Consider the following 25,465-nt stretch of genomic DNA (forward strand, 5'->3'; position numbering starts at 1 on the left):
GAATAGTAATATGTAACCTGGTTTCCTACAGGAACCAGTAAACAAAATTCTTTTTTAGGCAAAATGGCCGGCGTTGATTCAACTGACGACTCTCTCTACCCTATAGCTGTTCTGATAGATGAATTGAGAAACGAAGATGTGCAGGTAGTCCCCCGTTTACTTTTTCATTTTGCATACAAGCGAAAACAATTAGCTCTCTTTGTTTTATTTGTGAAAGTATTAACATTTCTTTTCACAGCCACAGGTCAAAAATAAAATACATAAATAATTTTCAAGAAATTATATCCTAAATTTGATTCAAGAACCAATGAGGTATATGTCAAATGTCTTTCTTAATCCAGAATTTAAACCTGTAACAATTTCTGATTTAAATGAAATTGTATACAGTCTTAGGCTTGTACATGTTGTAGCCATGTAGGTTTGTGCATTTTCCCATGTACTTGAAAAATTATACTTTTTCTGACTATTTTACAGAAAGGGTGGTGGGGAGAGGATTTTGAAATGAAAATTCTGACTGGTAGGAACTGAAAGTATAAAACAGAACAGGATGCAAATTATTATTTACCACAAAATCTTTAGATATAAATTAAAGCCAATGAAGGTGTAAATTTATAAAAGTGAAAGTTAAATTACTCACATCAAAGCCACATGTTTTTGTTCCTTCAGTCACATCTCAGTCATTACAGCTGAACATAAATGCTTGGTCAGCTTGATAGACTGTAGTCCAAATAATTATGACGTCCTGCAAGGCTATTTCTGGGATGCCTTCCTACGACGTCATAACGCTGAAGAAATATTTTAGGTCTGGACTTTGAGATAGAATTTTGGGGGGAACTTTGAGAGCCAATTTTGGCATACATGTAATCTTCTTTGCCGGCTGATAAATTTTACATAAGTACAAAGTCCTACCTTTTTTGTGCTAATTGATGCAAAATATTTCCTGAAATATTCAAAAGAGATGATAAAATAAGATAGGATTCCATTTGAGGAGGATAAATATTTATTTTGTTTTTAGATGGTTTCCCAGAATTGTGAAAAAACGTCACTTCCAAAGTGTATAGAATATTAAACTCTGTAAACAATGGTAGAATTTGACAGACCCGAATTTCTGGATAAGGTAAATTGAACAATCCAGAAATTCTGGGCCATCCTGGAACTATAATTTCTCTTTTAGTCTGTATAAACATCCATGTCACCATACATTCCGTTAAGCAATTAAATTTATTCTTAAGTCTGTGTATATGTGCGTTGAATGGCAAATTTTCCATTTTAAGGATCAATATTCTTTTGTCAGCAGTACCATTCGTGCTACCATAGTTATAATCATAGGAATCCAGGTTTTGGGCATAATCTGTTTGTTTCTGATGATTTCCAGCTCAGATTAATAGTAAGCAACAAATATTGGCACCCAAAGAAAATTTACTTAATCAATCGATGTTTGAAAAGCAATGCTGGAAAGGAATATATGACACTCCTAATGTAATGTTGATTTTCTGAATTTCTTTATAAAAAAAAAATGAAAAGTTGCTTTTCATCGATTTGGTAAAAATCGAAAATTGCTGATCTCTGAAGCTACTGAGGGTGACTATGGTGAACACTAGGGTGACTAGATATTGCTTTTGAAGGTTGAGAGAAGTGTCGGACAGAAAAGTGACTTCTTCATATGATTTTTTTTATTAATTTCCCTTAATAACTGGTCAGTATATATATGATACTAATGATACATTTTCTATTTTGTAGATACGCCTTGTTAGTATTAAAAAGCTGTCAACAATAGCATTGGCACTTGGCGTTGAGAAAACAAGAAGTGAACTTATTCCTTTTTTAACAGGTATGTTGAAAAACATGACGATCGCTACAGAAGGAAATGAGCATTTTTGCAGATTTCCTGAATTTCATCAAATGATTAGTGGAAGTTAAGTCAAACAAACAGCAGTTATGCATTTGTCCTATTTGAGAAAAAAATCTGTTATTGGTAAAATCTTCATAGGTAACTTTACTGGTTCCTATATTTGTCAATTAAAAAACACCTTTTCAAAGCATATGCATTTAACATGTTTTTTTGGATAGCATTGTGTTAAAGCTATGTACTATAAAACATTAAAAACAAAATGAGATAAAAATATGGCACATAGCTATAGAGGTCTAGAGTAGATTATATACATGATATATTATTTGATATTTTATTTGTCATTTTTCCACTGGCATTTGATACTGTTTTATTTTTTTAGACATATATACATATGATCACATACACATCATCATGGTCATTGCATATATGTGTACCACGAATGAAAATAAAACTTAGTTGCTTTAATTTCAAAAAGTTTAATTTCTTTCATGAATATAAATGCATGTTATTACTTGAATATTTTGATTATGATTTTTAGGTTGATATTTAATATTTACATGTAACATGTCATTTACAGACACAATCTATGATGAAGATGAAGTATTATTGGCACTAGCAGAACAATTGGGACAGTTAACTCCCCTTGTTGGAGGCCCTGAATATGTACATTGTTTGTTGGTAAGTATTATTGGCACTCGCTGAGCAGCTGGGACAGTTAACTCCCCTGGTTGGTGGCCTAGAATATGTACATTGTTTGTTGGTAAGCTGATTTTAGATATGTTTATGAAGTTTCAATGACTTTTGTGTTGCTGACTGAAATAATTATTTTGGTAGCAATAATGGAAATGTAAAGCATGTCAATTTACCCAAAAATGATGACTCAAAAAGAAATTCTTACCCTTCAAACATGGTTGCCTTTACATGTTTAAAGTCGTATGAAACTTCAAATTAAAAGAAAATGATGCATATGTTTTTATAACTAATTGCCTAGTTTATAATTTTTATAATAAAACTAATGTACATATACTTTTTTTCTGAAAATAATTCTTTAATAAGTTCAAATTTTAAAGAAGTTTACTTTATTTTTAATTGTTTGCTTCCTCTACATGTTTTCCGTATGCAGTTACCTCAGCATAACCTTTCTTGTAAAAATCTGGTGATGGCAATATGCGAGTGCGAAGGGGGAAATCAAACATAAACATCACTCCGCCATCAAAATAAACTGAATCTTATTGTACATGTTATACACGTGCTTACCTATATACCCATGCTTATTTGTTGATTGTTTACAAATGGGTGACAATCGTTAAACTTTGGCTTCAAATCACGGCCATTAGTTAGCTGCCATATTTTCACAACAACACTGACCGATTGAAATAATTTTATAATGGATTGGTGAAAAATTTCAAAATTGTGCATAGAAAACATTTATGATATATGTATGCATTTTTTCAAGAATTGGATTAACATAATTTTTCGCTGGTCACTCCTCCTGGTCACTCGTTTCATATGACAATAACTTCTGTGTGTAAATAAGTTGCTGATTGACTATAAAACTGATGTTTTTTTCAAGTAAATTTTTGTGAAATTCCAGAGAATATGAGCAGGTGTTGATGCTTGTTTTGCTGGTTCAAACACAATTTAGTCAAGTATTTACTATGTAATATAAACTGTAGAAAGTTCTAGAAAATTTGAAAATAAATAAAATATAATGAAAAAAAGAATGCAGGTTATTAATGTATCAAAATACATGTATCATACTTCTCAAAATTGATTCTTGAAAGATAACTTTATGAAAAATGTTACTAAAATGTAATGATTTCTTTTGACCTAATAGTAAGCATTTCTTCAAACCCTATTTTCTGATGAAACCCTGATATTGTAAAGTTTTACATTTTATTAAAAGTAGTATTCTTTATCAAAAACACATATTCTTACATTTACTCTAATACTGTGGTTACCAGTACATATTGAATTCTTACATTTACTATAATACTGTGGTTACCAGTACATATTTTTGTGGAATGAGGAAAATTAGTATTTATCATGGTTTTGCCAAAGTCTACGAACATGCAAGCTAGCAAGTACCCATGAAATCCATTAGAATAGATTTCCTGCCATAAAAAATGACTTCACAATATTTTAGAACTATATGTTGTATTACAGCCACCTCTAGAGAGTTTGGCCACTGTAGAAGAAACAGTTGTACGTGACAAGGCTGTAGAATCTCTTAGGACTATAGCTGCACTACACAGTCCTGCTGATCTAGAGAACCATTTTGTTCCTCTTGTTAAAAGATTATCTGGAGGTAGGTATTACTATTTTATGCTGAAGAGATGATCTATTGTTTGTGAAACAATCTGACAACAAGTACTGAACAGTGTTGTTTACAAAAAGGGAACTATTGTATCTTTTATGTTTTTATAATTATCAGAAGGTTACAATAACTATTCTGAAGATTACTTTACAAGTAAATCCTCATGTAGCACTGCCTGATTGGTTTTAGCAGAAATTAAAAAGAAAAGAAATCATAGACATTATGTTGGAATGTACTATAATTGATAGTTTTTTGTCAATGATGATATTACAACACATCTTCCTTGTATTATGAAAAAAAAGTTAATTGATTGTCGGTGTTTAACACTACATGAAAGATTCCTCATGTCTATATTATGTCTGTCTTTCGCAGGTGATTGGTTTACATCCAGAACTTCAGCATGTGGTCTATTCTCAGTCTGTTATCCAAGAGTGTCAAACTCAGTAAAGGCAGAACTAAGACAGTAAGTATGTCTGTAATAAGGAAGATGAAGACAGAAATTAGGTTGGTTTGATAAAAGGGGTACTTTACCTATATAGGTACAAACCAGGACTTCAGAAACCTATCATTGTTATCTTTACTAGAGAAAGGAGGTGGTTCAATTTGTTGTTGATGACCTTGAAGTTTCTTCTGATTTTTCAAAAAACTTAACAGAAGTCCAGAAATAGAAAGGCATTATGCATATATATCATATTATAATCAACAGGTGTGTTTATACTAATTCTAAGAGATTACAATGTTCATTAGGAAAAAATACAAAGTTCAGCAAGAAATATTGAGAGAAATTTCAAAATGCATTTTATAAAAAGAATAATTCAACAGCAAAATGAATTTAATCTAAACCAGTCTGAATAATGTTCAAAGTATGTTATGTATGTAGTGACAAAAATAATAATATTGAGAAGGCTACAAATTATCTCTGAATAAATATCAAAAATAAAAATGTCTATAAATTTTATGTTGTTAACTCTGACATTGGAACAATTTACATTACAGACACTTCAGAAATTTATGTGGTGATGATACCCCTATGGCTAGGAGGGCTGCTGCTGGTAAGCTTGGAGAGTTCGCTAAAGCTGTAGAACTGGATATACTCAAGTCAGACCTCATCCCACTGTTTACTGCTCTAGCACAGGACGAACAGGTACATCATCTATATCAAACTATGTAGAATGAGATGCATAGATTATTATATTTGCCATATTTACATTTTACAAATGTTATAGTGTGATCAATCCTTTACTGTTAGACATGTCACATTGTAATATTGACTTGTCATCACAACCAGATTGTATTTTCTACTAATACCATTTGGGCACTGCTTAAAGATTTTGTAGTGAAAACTATTAAAATTGAGAATGGAAATGGGGAATGTGTAGACATCAATCCGACCAATGAGCAGAAAACTGCTGGAAGCCACAAATGGTTCTTCAACACAGAGATAATCTCGCATCCGGAGGTGGGCTTCAGCAAAAGTGTGTACTAGTTCAATGAAAATTGATGTCACACTATTTATACTAAAAACATATAAATGAACTAAAATTACGAAACATTATTCAACATTATTAGTAATATTATTATTTTAATAGTTATAATGATATCTGTGTAATGTTACAGGACTCCGTCAGACTCTTGGCTGTAGAAGCTTGTGTCAGTATAGCATCCCTATTACAAGCAGAAGATACAGAACAGTTTGTTATGCCAACACTTAGACAAGCTGCAGAGGATAAGTCATGGAGAGTCAGATATATGGTAGCAGATAAATTCACAGAGGTTCATACTTACAAAATTTTATATTACAACCAATAAATTCTTAAATGTAAAAACATCAGTCTAAAAAAATATGATAATGGTGTATAATTAGCACTATCATTTAGTGGTAAGAACAAAAATTAACTTTATGTTGGGTCATGAATATTTTTTCATGTTTTTACACGATTCTGGTATTTCACACTTAACCCTTTCAACGCTATACACTGCATATGCCGTGATGACGTACACCATTCCCCACTGCTATTCGCGGGATATGCCGTGATGACAAAGGATTTTCCATAAGGACTCTTAAACCATTCGGTTTTCATTTGGGTTCTCTCTAATTTTTTATACGACCGCAAAAATTTTAATTTTTCGTCGTATATTGCTATCACGTTGGCGTCGTCCGAATACTTTTAGTTTTTGCACTCTAACTTTAGTAAAAGTGAATAGAAATCTATGAAATTTTAACACAAGGTTTATGACCACAAAAGGAAGGTTGGGATTGATTTTGGGAGTTTTGATCCTAACATTTTAGGAATTAGGGGCCAAAAAGGGCCCAAATAAGCATTTTCTTGGTTTTCGCACAATAACTTAAGTTTAAGTAAATAGAAATCTATGAAATTTTGACACAAGGTTTATGACCACAAAAGGAAGGTTGGGATTGATTTTGGGAGTTTTGGTTCTAACAGTTTAGGAATTAGGGGCCAAAAAAGGGCCCAAATAAGCATTATTCTTGGTTTTCGCACAATAACTTTAGTTTAAGTAAATAGAAATCAATGAAATTTAAACACAAGGTTTATAACCACAAAAGGAAGGTTGGTATTGATTTTGGGAGTTGAGGTCTGAACAGTTTAGGAATTAGGGGCCAAAAAGGGGCCCAAGTAAGCATTATTCTTGGTTTTCGCACCATAACTTTAGTATAAGTAAATAGAAATCTATGAAATTTAAACACAAGGTTTATGACCACTAAAAGAAGGTTGGGTTTGATTTTGGGAGTTTTAGTCCCAACAGTTTAGGAATAAGGGGCCCAAAGGGTCCAAAATTGAACTTATTTTGATTTCATCAAAAATTGAATAATTGGGGTTCTTTGATATGCCGATTCTAACTGTGTATGTAGATTTTTAATTTTTGGCCTGTTTTCAAATTGGTCTACATTAAGGTCCAAAGGGTCCAAAATTAAACTTAGTTTGATTTTGACAAAAATTGAATCCTTGGGGTTCTTTGATATGCTGAATCTAAAAATGTACTTAGATTTTTGATTATTGGCCCAGTTTTCAAGTTGGTCCAAATCGGGTCCAAATTAAACTTTGTTTGATTTCATCAAAAAATGAATAATTGGGGTTCTTTGATATGCCAAATCTTACTGTGTATGTAGATTCTTAATTTTTAGTCCCGTTTTCAAATTGGTCTACATTAAAGTCCAAAGGGTCCAAAATTAAACTAAGTTTGATTTTAACAAAAATTGAATTCTTGAGCTTTTTTGATATGCTGAATCTAAACATGTACTTAGATTTTTGATTATGGGCCCAGTTTTCAAGTTGGTTCAAATCAGGATCCAAAATTATCATATTAAGTATTGTGCAATAGCAAGAAATTTTCAATTGCACAGTATTCAGCAATAGCAAGAAATCTTCAATTGCACAGTATTGTGCAATAGCAAGAAATTTTCAATTGCACAGTATTGCGCAATAGCAAGAAATCTTCAATTGCACAGTATTGTGCAATAGCAAATATTTTCAATTGCACAGTATTGCGCAATAGCAAGAAATATCTAATTGCACAATATTGTGCAATAGCAAGAAATTTTCAATTGATTGGATTTATCTTTCTTTGTCCAGAATAGTAGTTGAATCAACTTAAATCATTGTTTTATACAATATACAATGTATATTCACTTTTACTACCAACTGATAAATTAAAACAATCTTTACCATTCAGTGATAACAAGCACCTTTTGTTACATTTTAATATTTTATTATGTATTTAAATGAGTAGTTATTGTTGCAAACTCCATTAGAAATTTGAATTGAGATCAGTTTTGGAAAAAGGGAAAGGGGGATGTGAAAAAAAAAAATGGGGGGGGGGGTTAAATTTTTCTCATTTCAGATTTCATAAATAAAAATAAAATTTCTTCAAACATTTTTTTGAGAGGATTAATATTCAACAGCATAGTGAATTGCTCAGAGGAAAAAAAAGTATTTTAAGTTCATTAGACCACATTCATTCTGTGTCAGAAACCTATGCTGTGTCAACTATTTAATCACAATCCAAATTTAGAGCTGAATCCAGCTTGAATGTTGTGTCCATACTTGCCCCAACCGTTTAGGGTTCAACCTCTGCGGTCGTAGAAAGCTGCGCCCTGCGGAGCATCTGGTTTCTCTTTTGAATTGAGGATATACAAGGTCTCATTTGCGCTTGAAATCGCGGCAAATTTTCATTGCAAAATCATACAGTAGAAGGAAAATAGAAGGAAAATAAATACAAATATTTTGACAAATGCAAATGGTGGAAATCGGAAACGAAGCTGTAAATATGGAAATATTTCATCATTTCTATGGTGAAACTAACAAAGAGGATTAGTTAAAAGGTTTTTTGTTATCTCAATGTGTTTATAACATTTAATTCGTGTGGGAAATATGATTTGATCGATCATTACGAGACGTCGAAAAAGGGGGAAAATGGATGACTGAAATTTTTTAGGACGGAGCCATTTATTTGTGCCACGATTACATAAAACATTGTGTATGGTGCAATACGCTACAAAATCGAGCAACTGGTGTCTTCTTTATTATATGGCAGATAAAAGATAAAACAACAAAATAAATGAAGACTAAAAGTAGTTTCATTCAAAATTCAATACAAATGTAATAAATTACACCTTTTACCTGTTAATTACCTGAAAATGCAGGTAACCTGATAAAAATTTCATTAAAATAATTGGCTTACAGTACAGTTCATGCTCTCCTGAGCATTTTTCATGCAATAACTTTCTCTATCTCATATAATAAAAAAGATACAGCAGTCTGAAAAAGAATATACTGTTTTAATGAATGAACACAAAAAAAATGCAGCAACATTTTTCTATTTTTTTGTGTAGCGTTGAAAGGGTTAATAAAGTTATTGAATAAAAGCATGAAAAGATAAGATTTTGGAAAAACTTATAGGTACATTATTTTACAGTCATGACAGAAGAATCACAATAGGGAATTCACGGGACAGTAAAATAACATGCTCAAACTGTATTTATAACATTTACATATATTTAGATAGGACACATCTTTTTGTTATAACTCTATTTTAAGAATTGAAATTTGAATTTAAATATGCAATTTCAGCTACAAAAGGCTGTTGGTCCAGAAATCACAAAGACAGACTTAGTGCCAGCTTTCCAGGGTTTACTTAAGGATTGTGAGGCAGAGGTTAGAGCTGCATCTTCTCACAAAGTCAAAGGTAAAACGAATCATTACTTTTAGTTGTTAGTTTTATTTTTCTGCTTAATGCAAGATAGAATTGATGGAATAATGGTAAATTATTGGAAAGAAGAAAAAAAGTTGATGGAATTAAATCGTAATTTCCCAGGGAATAAACCTATATTTCATTTTTTTTTTTAATTTTCTCTCCACTGACATCATACACCAATAATTGTTGACCAATCCCAAAAAATGCATCAGTTTAAAATCTTGGATTTAGTTACCTGTATTCTGTAAATATTGGTCAGAAGTCAGGTTTATATACAATTTAAATATAATTTTTGTGACATTGGTGGAGAGAAATTCAGAAACACCTGAACTTTGAACCACATTATTTAAATAGACTGTCTTTAAATAGAAACTTAAACTTCATTGATTTTGTTTGTAGAATTTTGTTCTAACCTGTCTCCGGATATCAGAGAATCTGTGATTATGACAAACATTTTACCTTGTGTCAAAGATCTTGTATCGGATGCTAACCAGCATGTCAAGTCAGCATTAGCCTCAGTCATCATGGGGCTGTCACCAATTCTTGGAAAGGACAAGTAAGTCGGCAAGATAAAACATTGAGTGTGTGCAGTATATTGTCTTAAAATAACTGCAACTATATTGCAGACTATAGCTTGAACTCTGTCAGATTTACAATTATATTTGTATGGTAAACATAAGACATTTTAATCAAACTATGCATGTGTACTGAATATTATTTGTTTGAAATCTATTTATTGTATATTCTTATTGTCACATCCTGAATTAAATCAAATATGCTGTTCGATGAGGAATAAGTTATCAGAATTCTTAAAATTATGACAACAATAGCAAGAATGCAAACTTAAATTTGAAATTAGGAAATCCTTACCATAAGGGTTACTCCATTAAATAGATGTGGGAGTGTAGGTTTGGAATCCTCCTTCAATCAACATACACAATTATTTTCAAACATCAAATGGTCATACAACAATAAATTTTCAATCAATTTTTAAAAATAAAACTTCCATTCTTACCTTCTTAAATTTATCTTTGTGGAAAAGGTGTAAACTAAATGTGAGGCATATTTATATAACTGTTGTAATTGAGAATATTGTTTATTCACAGCACAATAGAACATTTATTGCCATTGTTCCTGACACAGTTGAAAGACGAATGTCCTGAAGTCAGATTAAATATCATCTCAAACTTGGACTGTGTAAATGAGGTAGGAGAGCAAAATATATTGTCAAATTAGTGATTTTTTTGTTTTTTTTTTTGTTTTAGGCCCAATTGTAAATAAAGATATATTAATAATACAGGTTTATTGCACTAGTATTATGAATATTTTTCATGAAAAGCATATTATATAACATGAGTTTTCAAATGGAACATGTTTTATGTCTATAGCATATTAGACACAAAGGGAAAAACTTCATTTCAGAAATGCTTAAATTTTTTGTTTTGTTTCCAAAATTGTCCAGGTTGATTAAAGAGAAATATGGTTTCTTGAATTTACAAAGACATCCACTGAAAATGTTAAATGTTTACAGTATTGCTTTATGATTAAAATGATTTTTTTTTTTTTTTTTTATCTTATTGAGTTATCTCCCTTGTAAACATGACAATGTGCAAAAAAGTCTCTGTATATGATGCTATGTCTATTTTCTTATTTTCTAATCTATTATCTCCTTTTCCCCAGGTGATTGGTATCAAACAGTTATCCCAGAGTTTATTGCCAGCCATCGTAGAACTAGCAGAGGATACCAAATGGAGAGTACGATTAGCTATCATTGAATACATGCCATTGTTAGCTGGACAGTTGGTAAGTTTCAATATACAAGTAAAAATAATTATAAAAGGTTTAGTGGGTAACTTAACATTTTTGTTTTGACAGACAAAGCAAAATAAACAATTATTAAGCTGTTTAACCAATATGAATTACAACAGACGCTGACAAATTATTTACTTTAAATGAATATTTACCAAGAAAATAAGTGACATATGTTTTAATGTTGTACAAGTTCGAAGAAGTATAAGATTGAAATTCAAATTAGCATTTGATGTTCCTTCTGGAATTTAACTGAATTAACTTTACATAGTGTTTTTAACAGATTGTGTGTATTTTATTTGATAAATATATTAGTTGTTGATCCAAGCTATTTACCAATTATTATATTTTATGATATCATATAAAAACCTGACTGTATAATTAAGGACATTTTATTGAATTTTTCAGGGAGTAGAATTCTTTGATGAGAAACTAAATTCACTGTGTATGACATGGCTGGTTGACCATGGTATGTATATATAGTATCTGTAATTATACCCCCGCTTTAAAAAAGGGGGGTATACTGTTTTACCTCTGTCTGTCCGTCAGTCCGTCAGTCCGTCCGTCCGTCAGTCCGTCCGTCCGTCAGTCAGTCCGTCCCATGAAACTTTCGTCACATTTTTCTCAGGAACTACACATCCACCCTTTCTGTAATTTGGTATCAACATTTATATATGTCAGCCATACCGTGTGATGCGTTTTCAGATTCATCACTTGACAACTTCCTGTTTACCGAACACTTGTCTGATTTTACACATGATAGCCAAGTTGAAAATTTTCGTCACATTTTTCTCAGGAACTACAATACAAGGATTTCTGAAATTTGGTTTCAGGATTTATATAAGTCAGCTATACCGTGTGATGCGTTTTCAGATTCATCAATCGACAACTTCCTGTTTACCGAACACTTGTATGATTTTACACATGATAGCCAAGTTGAAAATTTTCGTCACATTTTTCTCAGGAACTACAATACAAGGATTTCTGAAATTTGGTTTCAGGATTTATATAAGTCAGCTATACCGTGTGATGCGTTTTCAGATTCATCACGCGACTACTTCCTGTTTACCGAACACTTGTATGATTTTACACATGATAACCAAGTTAAAAATTTTCGTCACATTTTTCTCAGGAACTACAATACGAGGATTTCTGAAATTTGGTTTCAGGATTTTTATAAGTCAGCTATACCGTGTGATGCTTTTTCAGATTCATCACTCGACAACTTCCTGTTTACCGAACACTTGCATATTTTTACACTATTAATATTATCCACTTGCGGCGGGGGTATCATCAGTGAGCAGTAGCTCGCAGTTTCACTTGTTAAACTAAATTCACTGTGTATGACATGGCTGGTTGACCATGGTATGTATATATAGTATCTGTAATTAAACTTAATTCACTGTGTATAACATGGCTGGTTGACCATGGTATGTATATATAGTATCTGTAATTAAACTAAAAATTCATGTTGTTAAGTGATTGGTCTATTTAAATTTTAAACAGATTATCGATAATCTGTTTATCAATATATTTTTTTTCTAGACAATTTAAATGATGTCAGACTATTTTCATATTCCCACTTTACTTTACTGAGAAAACCCATCTTGTAATTGAAATTATCATGCAGAAGTCAAGTTTAAAAAAAGGCTATAAAGTTCAATAAATTTTTTCATAGTCTTCAATTAATTAGTTGATGTATAACAATGTCATCCAGTGTTCTCAGGATTTTTGAATAGCGCTGTGGTAAGCGCTTAATTTTTGACAATTCCCAGTAACTTTATCGCGGTGCGCGGTTTGTTTGTAATTTATTTATTGTGTGTATTTCTTATATTTGATGCTTTTTTCAGTTTTTGCAATCAGAGATGCAGCTACATTAAATTTAAAGAAATTGGTAGAAAAGTTTGGAGTAGACTGGGCACAACAAACAGTTATACCAAAAGTATTACAGATGTCACATGATCAGAATTACTTACACAGAATGACATGTCTTTTCTGTATAAACGTAAGTCACCTGACTTTAGTATTAATGTAAGATGTCACATGATCAGAATTACTTACACAGAATGACATGTCTTTTCTGCATAAACATAAGTTGTCACATTATTTTGAACATGGAATGATTTCTGGTCTTATCTATATAAATGTTAATAGGAATTGAAAGAATTACAAGGTAAAGTCAATGAAATCAAGAAGAAAAGAAAAACAAGGTCATCATTACGTGTCTGTCCTTCCATGCACTTTTAAATGCAACATCTAACAGATATAAATAAAACTTGTCACTATTTTACGAAATTTTCCTTTGATCTTACTGACTGATAATTTCCTTTCTCAACACAGTAGAGGGATATGAAAAATTATAGCTAGAAACTAAGGGTGCACATGCTGTTGTCAATGAAATTAACAACATTGTCATAGGTCAAGTAGCAATAAACAGATTATCATTGGTCATCTCAATATGATTGCTTTTCTCACTTTCGCCTTACCGGCACAAGCGAGAAAATCAGTCTTGTTTGATTAACTTGTGTCTCATCCCTTTTGCACATTTAAGCAAATAAAATATGTTTAAACTAAATCAGTCTTGTTGATATGACTGACAATTTTCTATAAATATGGTTTTAAATTGCTACCTGAGATGTTCTTAAAATGAATATAATATTACATAGTGCTGCATGTTAATGGGGAGATAAGCAAATTACCCTTATTAATTGCATAAGTTGTTATAGTATTGCAGGGAGGTTTGTATTCTTTTGTATCAAGTGTAAACAAACTTTGTTTCTTTTTATCTTTAACTAATTAGTATTTAACTTTCAACTTTGATGGCTAAATGAAAGTAAATGTTGCGAATGACATACAATATAGAGATCCAATATTCTTATTTTTATTGTGTAGTTACTGGCAGAAGCTGTAGGACCAGAAATGACAATTAAACTTATGCTACCCACCATCCTAGGAATGGCAGGTGATAATGTGGCCAATGTTAGATTTAATGTTGCCAAAACTCTACAGAGATTAGGTCCCATCTTTGAGCAGTCGTAAGTATTCTGTCAAATACCACAAATGTAGGGTTTATTATACTCAGTCAGTGACAGTGACTTTCGTTTGACATTTCCATTTGTCACATATGCTTAAAACATTAATATTCAGTCGACAAATTACAGATAAAATGCATCGTAGGTCTTAAAAAGAGATGTGGGATAAGTTATCCTGAAAATAACTTTTATCATTTAATTGTTTAACAACAGTTAGATTAGATATAAGAAGATGTGGTATAAGTGCCAATGAGATGACTCCATCCAAGTCACAATTAATAAAAGTTAACCATTATAGGTCAAAGTACAGTCTTCAACATGAAGCCTTGGCTTTAATCTGAACAACAAGTTATAAAGGGCCTAAAAAATAACTAGTGTAAAATCATTTAAACAGGAAAAACAACAGTCTTATCTAAAGAAAAGCAGAACTAGAATCACTTATGAACCACATCAACAAACAACCAGGTTCCTGACTTCAAACAGGTACAAACAAATTCAGCAGGTTTTAAGTTTAAATGTATCAACCTTCACCCTTAAAATACATAGATTTGATGTTTATTACACAACCATTCTTTTACAGCGAAAGATATCATTGTTGTAATACAATATTTTCTCATGCACAAGTCAATAAATTTCAATTGATATTCTGAAACAATTAAATTTCCATGTTTAAAGTTGTACAAGTACTGTATTATTGCGATGTTTTTATTATTGCTTAAAATGTGACAGGGTTATAAACCCAATAATTTAAACTCATATTTTGAAACATGTTATATGAATTTAAACAGGATTTTTTTTCATGTCGCAAAAATTAAAATCGCTTGTAGTCTAAAATGACAAAATCGCAATAATAAATGCATGCAATAATTTCTGAATTTACCGTATTTTGTTTTGTTTTTCCATAGACTTGTACAACAGCAAGTGAAGCCAGCTTTAGACAAATTGAAAGCTGATGCAGATATTGATGTACAGTACTATGCTGTAGAAGCTTTAGATGGTGGGTTTACTAATGGGTTAAATGTGTGCCCCTCTTTTTCATTGTGAATATTTGATATTGAAAATAGAATGAAGTGAAACCTAGCTAATTTTATGCTTCTCAATCCATTAAGCTTTAAAGAAAAGATAATATGAAATTTTGGTAATTTTGTCAGGTTTATTTTTGTTATATATTATTCTTTTGTTCGTTTAAAGCATTCAATATAAGATTAAGGAACAGTAAATAGATAATGTTATAGATTTTAAGTAAAATGAAATATACAACTTGGACGTATTGGACTAGAACTGAAAATCAACAAAAAAAATTAACCTTCATGTGACAGAATCAAAAATCAAACAAAAGTACACATGTACATAATAAGACTTGTAAGTAGATCATTCCATGATTAATCTATATCAGGAACACTCCAACACAAAGGATGTTTAGATTATTTAAATACTTAAGAAGCTATTTCATTAAAAGGGATCTATGTAGAAAGGGAACCCACCTTAAATTAACTTTGGGAGTTCAAATAATTATTATTTAATACTGAATCAAGTGTATATCTGTTGTACAAATATTCAAATAATTATATATTCAGAAAATTAAAAAAAAAATCTATTAGTTTCAGTTAAAGTTCAATATTTATAAGTTGTATGAATAAATTCTGACGTCATCAATTTACTGTAAATAAATGAAGTTTTATTTTATCATGATGAAATTCTGCACAATATCTTTGCCTTTGTTTTAATTTCTGTCTAGGAACCTCCCACCCTCTTTAGTGATTGACATGATATTGTTTCCACATTAACAGCTGAAGCTTGATATACTTCATCATTATCGATCATTTTAAATGTCACTTTAGAATATTGTCAAAATAGAAGTCTGCTTTTCCAGTTTCTTTTTTCTTCCATTTTCTTAAAAAAATACTTTTGTTGTATCTCTTGATACTTCAAAATCTTGATTATTTATCCTTATCAAAATTTGATGAAAAAAGTCAGATTTTTACGACATACAAAACATTTTGTGTATAATTTTATTGATGAAAATGTGGATTTGAAAGATTCAAGTAAAAGTGATTTCTATAAGACAATTAATCCCAAAACCGTATAACTGATTTCCCATTTTTGGGTCCTATTTCATTCTCAGTCCATTGTAAAGCATAATTGGTAAGTGTTCATTTGTAAAACTTTACTGGTTAACTAGATAAATGCCATTCTTGTTGTATAATATTTGTCATATGATAGTCAATTTGTTTACAAAAAGACCACTAACAACATAAGTCGTATTGATTGAAGTTGAATTAAATGTTATGTGTGCAAAACTTTGAATTTTACATCATTTCAAATTTTGGCAGTATCTATAATTGCATATATGTTAATTATGCATCTTCAATTGCATATATGTCAATTAAGCAATTTCAGTGTTCCAAATTAATCAAAAGCAGAATATTATGCATTTAAGAATGAGTTGGTTGTCTAACGTTATCCAGTATCTGATTGATGGAATGTAAACCCCAGTTTATTTTTCTCACTACCCAAGACTTATTCTTGTCAAGGGGAGATAATCTACTAACCTCACTGTAGCTAGTTTTACACCTACTCTACATAAACCTAAAGTAGAATATATAATGTTAATGTATGGTTTAGAGATCATAGTTCACATAGCATAAAAATCCTGTTCATGTAACTGCTACTATCAGTGTTCAAACTTAAATTTTCTAAATAATTTAATCTAAAAATTGAAATGAAAGTATGTTTTTTTTTGTTGTTTTTTTTTTTTGTACTTTTGTTCAAATTTTATTGCTTATTATGTAAACTAAAGGATACACTGATATTAACAATGTGAACAGGGTTTTACTGTTGCCAACTGCACTTCATCTGTTCCTAAGGAAATTTTTAACCTCCATTTATTTCACAATTGTTATAATCCGCTTTTGATGATATATGAAAAATTAATTGGAATCTCCAAAACTATTGGATGGTCTAAAACAAAAAGGATTTAATCATTTCTTTGGGAACAACTGAGGCACAATTGATTATATATTAACTGAACTGCATGCTTCAGATATCTTGCACGAGTAAGGAGGCTATTCTACTTTAGTAAAAGTTTAAAGATGCATTTTATAATTAATTACTATGTTAGAAGCAGAAAAAGAAGTATTTCTATGTTATTTTGGCATCAACAGAAAAAAGTTACAGAAAAACATAAATATTTCATTAGTAAGATGCTAAATATCAAATTGATAAAATAAAATTAGAAATTGTGATTTGTGAGTATACATTGTATTTTGATAGTAATATGATGAATATAAGTAGTGTAAAGTAGAATTTATCTATTCCTCTTTTATGTAGGCTTTCAACAATTAGAAGCTTATTTATCTAGTGTGCTATAATTTTATTATTTTGTAAAATTGGTTATTTCAGTTTATAAGATATAAATTGTTTAAGGAACGTGAAAGAATTGAAAGTAAATCAAGAATTACCAAAGAAACAAGAATACTTGCATAAATTTGCATAAATCTACTAGACCTTTTTGTAAAATAGATAAATAAAGAATGTTGAATTAATTTTTCAGGTAATAAAAGTTATGCCAAGTTGTACTGTATGTCAGTATTTCTTTAAAAATAGTTCCAACTAGTTGTATAATTAATTTTTATACGACCGCAAAAATTTTAATTTTTTGGTCGTATATTGCTATCACGTTGGCGGCGGCGTCGTCGTCGTCCGAATACTTTTAGTTTTCGCACTCTAACTTTAGTAAAAGTGAATAGAAATCAATGAAATTTTAACACAAGGTTTATGACCACAAAAGGAAGGTTGGGATTGATTTTGGGAGTTTTGGTCCCAACATTTTAGGAATTAGGGGCCAAAAAGGGCCCAAATAAGCATTTTCTTGGTTTTCGCACTATAACTTTAGTTTAAGTGAATAGAAATCTATGAAATTTTGACACAAGGTTTATGACCACAAAAGGACAGTTGGGATTGATTTTGGGAGGTTTGGTTCCAACAGTTTAGGAATTAAGGGCCAAAAAAGGGCCCAAATAAGCATTATTCTTGGTTTTCGCACAATAACTTTAGTATAAGTAAATAGAAATCAATGAAATTTAAACACAAGGTTTATGACCACAAAAGGAAGGTTGGGATTGATTTTTGGAGTTGAGGTCACAACAGTTTATGAATTAGGGGCCAAAAAGGGGCCCAAACAAGCATTATTTTTGGTTTTTGCACCATAACTTTAGTATAAGTAAATAGAAATCTATGAAATTTAAACACAAGGTTTATGACCATAAAAGGAAGGTTGGGTTTGATTTTGGGAGTTTTGGTCCCAACAGTTTATGAATAAGGGGCCCAAAATTGAACTTTGTGTGATTTCATCAAAAATTGAATAATTGGGGTTCTTTGATATGCCGAATCTAACTATGTATGTAGATTCTTAATTTTTGGTCCCGTTTTCAAATTGGTCTACATTAAGGTCCAAAGGGTCCAAAATTAAATTTAGTTTGATTTTAACAAAAATTGAATCCTTGGGGTTCTTTGATATGCTGAATTTAAAAATGTACTTAGATTTTTAATTATTGGCCTAGTTTTCAAGTTGGTCCAAATGGGGGTCCAAAATTAAACTTTGTTTGATTTCATCAAAAATTGAATAAATGGGTTCTTTGATATGCCAAATCTAACTGTGTATGTAGATTCTTAATGTTTGGTCCAGTTTTCAAATTGGTCTACATTAAGGTCCAAAGGGTCCAAAATTAAACTAAGTTTGATTTTAACAAAAATTAAATTCTTGGGCTTATTTGATATGCTTTATCTAAACATGTACTTTGATTTTTGATTATGGGCCCAGTTTTCAAGTTGGTCCAAATCAGGATTCCATATCAAGTATTGTGCAATAGCAAAAAATTTTCAATTGCACAGTATTGCACAATAGCAAGAAATATCTAATTGCACAATATTGTGCAATAGCAATTAATTTTCAATTGGAGTTATCTTTCTTTGTATAGAATAGTAGTTGATAATATATGTTGGAAATTTGCCAGACATGACTATGATGTCATTTTCTATTTTTATTTGCCAATAACTTTATGTAAATAACTTCATTGGAAATTTGCCAATATAAAATGTTGCTGATGAAGCTTTTTTCCCTTATCTTATCTAAAATGTTTTTAGATAATGTATGTTGGACATTTGCCAGACATGACTATGATGTCATTTTCTATTTTTATTTGCCAATAACTTTATGTAAATAACTTCATTGGAAATTTGCCAATATAAAATGTTTCTGATGAAGTTTTTTTTATTGTTTTATACAATAAACAATTTATATTCACTTTTACTACCAACCGATCTTTACCATTCAGTGATAACAAGCACTTTATTTTACATTTTAATATTTTATAATGTATTTAAAAGAGTAGTTATTGTTGCAAACTCCATTAGAAATTTGAATTGATATCAGTTTTGGAAAAAGGGAAACGGGGATGTGAAAAAAAAATGGGGGGGGGGGGGGGGTTAAATTTTTCTCATTTCAGATTTCATAAATAAAAAGAAAATTTCTTCAAACATTTTTTTAAGAGGATTAATATTCAACAGCATAGTGAATTGCTCAAAGGCAAAAAAAAATTTTAAGTTCATTAGACCACATTCATTCTGTATCAGAAACCTATGCTGTGTCAACTATTTAATTTTAGATTTAAATAAGTTTGAAGAAGAAATCTTTAATTGATTTGTAAAATCTTGACATTTGTTTTGTGTAAAAAAAAACATGTAATGTCAAAAATTTGATCACAATCCAAATTCAGAGCTGTATCACGCTTGAATGTTTTGTCCATACTTGCCCCAACTGTTCAGGGTTCGACCTCTGCGGTCGTATAAAGCTGCACCCTGCGGAGCACCTGGTTAAAGAATAAAGAACATATAATCAGTTTCGATGTTTTTTAAACTATTAATAGTAGCAAGTAAACAAAAAAATATGTAGGAAATTACCTTTCTGGAAAAATTATAAGGATTTAAATTCCTATTATCTCAGCCTCACTTCCAATGCACATTTAAAAATAATATTACTCAGGGTCACCTCCAATGTACATTTAAAAACAATAACTACTAGTCTTTGGGTTTAAGTGTATTATAACAATATAGATCGACTTTCAACCCTTTTAAACGTTTTCTTTCAATGATGTTAAGGAAAGATGGCCACACTGTCAAAGTACTGATCATTTCATCAAATAGGCCAATTCTGGATCAAGCTTCACTTAACCAAAATATGCCATCTTTTAATGTATTAAAGTGTTTGTTTATAAAAGAGTACTGCTTTTTACAGATCCTTGCATGCTGGTTGCCTATGGTTTATAAGGTTTGAATGATGCTTTCTTTGCAGTAGTAATAACTCTGGTGTTAGCTGATAATGTGAATATGGTCCTATTTCTCCACATCTCAGTGTGATGGCCTAAAATAGTATTGGGCCTTATTTCAAGTCATCTATGTGTGATGGCCCAAAACAGTATCCCACAAAACTTTAAACTTTTCACCCATCTTTCTTCTTCTTTTTTGATCTGTATAGGGATGTCTGCTTTCTTGAACTTCAGTATACATTATTTTTGTAGGGTCCTTACATGCAGATAACTTAAGGCCTTTCAGTCATAAAACTGTATTAATACTCCTGAGTACCGTCTAAATTAGACTCATCAGTGACGCTCAGATCTAAATAGTTATAAAGCCAAACATTTACAAATTTGAAGAGCATTGAGGACCCCAAATTTCAAAGTTTTGTAACAGGAAATTTATAAAAATTGACCATGTAATTGAAAATGTGTTCTGGAAGCACCAAATCCAGTATTTTGATTGATAGATTTTTAGTCTTGGTACGATTATATTATATATTATGTTACAATGCCCATGAAAATATCAAAGCCTCAATCTGTCCCATTTGTATAAAGTATTTTTCAAAATTATAATTAAAATGAATTTTCTAAAAATTTTGAAGGAGAAATGTCTTGAAAATTGGCAAGACTGCAGTAAATAAGCAAGAGAGCAGATATTAAAACAATATTTTTGTTTTGTTTGTTATGTAATCTTGTTAGTGTCCACAAATTTAGTACAATTGAACTTTCTTACACTAGATGGTAGTTGTACTTTCATTAGTAACTTTGAATTTTAAATAGTTAAACACAAACCTTAAAACAAAACTTGGTGAAAAAAAAAACTGAAATTTTCATTATAAAAGATTTTGCTCAAGTTTTTATGATATACATATTTTCTTAGTTTAACATCTAAAAATCTATGTCTTTCAAATAATGGAAATAAAATTTCAAGTTGAAAGTAGGTTAAAACAAACTTTCCTTTGAAATATACTTTTTTTTGACAATTCTTTTTTTATAAATCTGCTTTTTGTTGTTTGTATGTACTGTAGCTTTCTTTGTATGTTTCTGTTATCGAAAAATAAATCTCTTTTCATAAGCATGGAAAATGTTGGCTGTATGTTGAGGTACTTGTCTATTTGTACGGTTTAGTGGCTGATATCTGAAAGAATACTTGAGATCATCTTCTCCAGATTTATTTTCTTAATTTACCAGCTTGAATTTATTTTGCAGATACTAAAGCATCTGTTGATTTTTCCGCACCCGGCCAAATTGACCATAAGGGCAATTGACATCTCTATGCATCTGTTTTATGTTGTCTATCATCATGATCATGTGTAATGATCTTTATATTTGAAAACATAGGATTTGGATTCAAAATAAGCACCCATTGTTTTCTTTAAAAAAACTCTCAAACGTTAAGGTTCAGGAACTCTTTTCACTAAAAATCTAACGATCATAAGTAATACTATGTGTATGACTTACGAGTAGTTTTACTCTTAAGATTTTTTGTGAAAAGATCCACTGGATGACAATGATAGAATGGTCTAACAAAATAAAAAGATAAAGAGAGAACTGTTGACCAAATTACCCAATAAATTTAATTTAATACAGATATTATTGAATATTGACTTCAAAATACAGTTTGTGTTTAGCTTTTCACTTATTTCACTTCTGGCATCTGAAAGAAATTGATCTTTGATAAATTGTTAATTCTTATCAATATAAACCTTGAGAATGATATTGACAGAGCAAATAACTGAAGCAGATTCCTGACCATAGACAAATTAAGTCTTGTGACAGCAAAAACAAATAAGATGGAGGGGTTTCAGTGATCATGTTATCAAATTCATGAAGTTTATTTGTTTTACCTCCAGACAGTGAACCAGTTTAACCTATAAAAAACATATGTCTTTGTTATTTAAGGAATGACTGTAATATTTTTTCTGTCTATGAAGAAATAACATAAAAAATGTGGTGCACACTGAATAACGCGCGTAGCGGGTTATTTAACAGTGTGCACCACATTTTTTATGTTATTTCGTATAGACAGAAAAAATATTACAGTCATTTATTATAATTTAATTCTAAATTCCATTTTAAACCGTAAAAACCATGAAAAAACGTTGATGACGTCACGGTCACATGACTAAATTATGTCTATGGGCTCATAACAAAATAACGTCAGCCAATCAGAAGACGTGTTACATCCAAAATTAAATTATTTGAATATATATTTACATTTAACATATTTATGAAGGTATCTTTTGGAAGACTTGAAAACAATAAGTAAGGCTGAACAGACATGTTATTATTTCTTATATTGTATCATCATGTTAGTGTTGTGATATTAAAGGACTGGATTGTGAAAGAAGATAGATATTTTTTTTCTTTTTCTTTTTACAAAAAAAACATTTGTTTTTGTTTCCCACCCTTAGGACATTCTATTGAAAAAAAATGATTAGATAAAGGTATTCAATTATATATTAAAGATTTATTGTGGTTATATTTTTAATTCTGGCTTCTGAAATAAGAATTTAACATAAAGAGAAAGTATCATTTCAAGTCGATTTACAATTTTAGGAACCATGTCCTTTATTACATATTATGTAAACAAGCTAATAAGGTTTCACGTTATGTATAATGATTTTGATGATATTTTTTATATTTCAGCTCTGAAAATAAGTTAAAAGATATTCGTTGTAATGTTGCAGAGGTAAGGACTTATCACTTGAAATTAACATTTGGAAATTTATTTTTTTTAACGAATTTGGTTTTAACAAAAAGAAGATACCAACATTGAACTTTTCTTATAGCATTACTGTAATTCTATTAACTATTATTAACTTAATAAGATGAGCGAACATTTCTTTTGTAGCTTCTTAGTAATTCTCGTGAGAAGTAGTGATCAATTATCAATAAGCATCAGTTAATAATTAATTAATAATCAATTAATAAGTCCATAGAGAAGTCACAATATAAAATTAAGGAGATGTGGTATATATATATATATATCTTTATTAGCCTCCCTTAGGAGAGATAGTGATACCAATACAGTATTAATGTAGAACACAATATAAATTTGAACACACAAAAGAAGAAAAAATAATTGAAAGTACTTGAAACTTAAGGTGGTACCCAACACTTTAACTAAAATTAATTGGCTCATTTAATTTTCGTAAAATTTTGACAAAGTATTTACTTTGACCCTTTGACAAAAACTCATATTGTCAATTAGGAATGAGAAAATCTTTTGCAAAATCTGTAAACATTTGACAAATAAAAATTGAAAATGTTTTTTCTGCTCACTGTCTCATTTCAAATGAGACTAACTATCTACCAGAGGTCAAATGATGTTGACTAAATGATTCTGTATATTCTCTATTTTAAAATTAGCAAAACCCATACCGTCTGAATCGTCTGATGGTATAGTCAGCTATAATAGTTCCCACCATAAACACACTAAATGTCTGGCTCTTGTTCTGTTTTTATGTCTATATATAAATATTGTTACCCTGTGCTATTGACTGATATTTGTTCCTTCTCTTTTTCAGGTCTATATATATGTGATGTTACCCTGTGCTATTGACTGATATTTGTTCTGTTTTTCAGGTCTATATATATGTGATGTCACCCTGTGCTATGGACTGTGAACACTTCTAGAACAATTTGTGTTAACAGCACTTGATTGAACAAAACAATTCATACTTTTTTTTAATGTTATCTGTTTAGTATAGTGGTTGCTCATATTTTGTGGATTTTCAATACAGTAATTGACAATAAGTTAAAATAAATTTGGATTTTATTTTTAACCCTATTTTTTAATTGTTTTATGTTTATTCAAGTCTAAATTACTTCATTATATTTACTGTGAGGATCATAGGCAGATATTTCCTGCGTGTACAAATTAACAGTCATATTATAATTTACAAAATGTTGATACTTGTTAATATAATTATCAGTCAGAGACAGAATTGATTTTCTTATTTCTACCTTAATGTTGTGTGATTCAGCTGTTATTTTAGTGCTTCATATAACATGTATAAGTAATGATTTAAAATCCATGCTTCTTCAACAGTTTGGCAGAGACTTGCTCAATACTTGGTTCAGTACTAGTACAAAAATATATTAAAAAAATGATTAAATATATATTTGTTGTATTGAAGTATATAAAGCTGTTAAATTAATACATGAATCTACAGACTGAATCATGAATCATACAACTCATACTTACAAAATAATCTTACATGTTATTTATTGACATTATGTAGGCATTGAGAGCTATTAAATATTGATTTATATAACAATGATTCTGTGTTTTATTTTAAACAAGTCCATACCAAGGAACATCATTAAGTCCCAAGCTTGCCGCACATTTGGCAAAGTCCAGTAAAAATTGGTTTGGTCTAGTTAACTGATATTGATTACCAGACCCAATAACCAGTTTCATTTAATATTTTGTCCAAATTATATGTGTAAGTGTCCTGTAAAAAGAATATGGTCTAGTTCAAAAGAATGGTTTTCTGGACCAAATTATGTTTGTTTGGATTTGTTAATAGATAATAGAGGGGCATTATGTTTTCTGGTCTGTGCGTCTGTCCCGCTTCAAGTTAAAGTTTTTGGTCAAGGTAGTTTTTGATGAAGTTGAAGTCCGATCGATTTGAAACTTAGTACACATGTTCCCTATGATATGATCTTGATATGAAATGATAGTGCGGATGGGGCATCCGTGTACTGGGGACACATTCTTGTTACCTTTATGTTTTATGTATCTGTGTGTCTGATTGTTTGTCCATCTGTCCATCCTTCTATCCCGCTTGAGGTTGAAATTTATGGTAAAGGTAGTTTTTGGTGAAGTTGAAGTTGTAACTGATTATACATGTTTCCTATGATATGGTCTTTTCAATTT

The 25,465-nt window shown here is 30.4% G+C and overlaps 1 protein-coding gene across 6 annotated transcripts; it reads left to right on the plus strand.

Moving 5' to 3' along the window:
• LOC143078844 (uncharacterized) lies at nucleotides 1-24,866 on the plus strand. 6 transcript variants are annotated; one of them, XR_012979285.1, is made up of 19 exons: nucleotides 1-144; nucleotides 1,741-1,831; nucleotides 2,430-2,530; nucleotides 4,019-4,160; nucleotides 4,542-4,632; nucleotides 5,166-5,313; nucleotides 5,787-5,942; nucleotides 9,260-9,374; nucleotides 9,783-9,939; nucleotides 10,490-10,589; nucleotides 11,064-11,186; nucleotides 11,601-11,661; nucleotides 13,043-13,197; nucleotides 14,085-14,227; nucleotides 15,130-15,221; nucleotides 16,350-16,369; nucleotides 20,520-20,552; nucleotides 23,230-23,272; nucleotides 24,169-24,257. XR_012979285.1 is itself a non-coding variant. In XM_076253839.1 (18 exons), the coding sequence occupies exons 1-16, from the start codon at nucleotides 64-66 to the stop codon at nucleotides 16,364-16,366; spliced, it is 1,773 nt and encodes a 590-aa protein (XP_076109954.1). In that variant the 5' UTR covers nucleotides 1-63; the 3' UTR covers nucleotides 16,367-16,369; nucleotides 23,230-23,272; nucleotides 24,169-24,866. The 6 variants fall into 6 exon arrangements, 5 of the variants coding, with proteins under 5 accessions (XP_076109954.1, XP_076109955.1, XP_076109956.1 ...); XM_076253839.1 differs by lacking the exon at nucleotides 20,520-20,552 and having other exon boundaries at nucleotides 24,169-24,866; XM_076253840.1 differs by lacking the exon at nucleotides 20,520-20,552 and having other exon boundaries at nucleotides 24,111-24,257.
• Nucleotides 24,867-25,465: the final 599 nt, after the last annotated feature.

Source organism: Mytilus galloprovincialis, chromosome 6, assembly GCF_965363235.1.
Source record: "Mytilus galloprovincialis chromosome 6, xbMytGall1.hap1.1, whole genome shotgun sequence".
NCBI classification, from domain to species: domain Eukaryota; kingdom Metazoa; phylum Mollusca; class Bivalvia; order Mytilida; family Mytilidae; genus Mytilus; species Mytilus galloprovincialis.

What these genes read in the sequence shown, in the direction of transcription:
- LOC143078844 (XM_076253839.1), top strand. Translation starts at nt 64, where the DNA reads ATGGCCGGCGTTGATTCAACTGACGACTCTCTCTACCCTATAGCTGTT. An exon ending in TGAGAAACGAAGATGTGCAG is followed by an intron (nt 145 to 1,740) that starts GTAGTCCCCCGT and finishes TCTATTTTGTAG; the next exon opens with ATACGCCTTGTTAGTATTAA. An exon ending in CCAATTCTTGGAAAGGACAA is followed by an intron (nt 9,940 to 10,489) that starts GTAAGTCGGCAA and finishes GTTTATTCACAG; the next exon opens with CACAATAGAACATTTATTGC.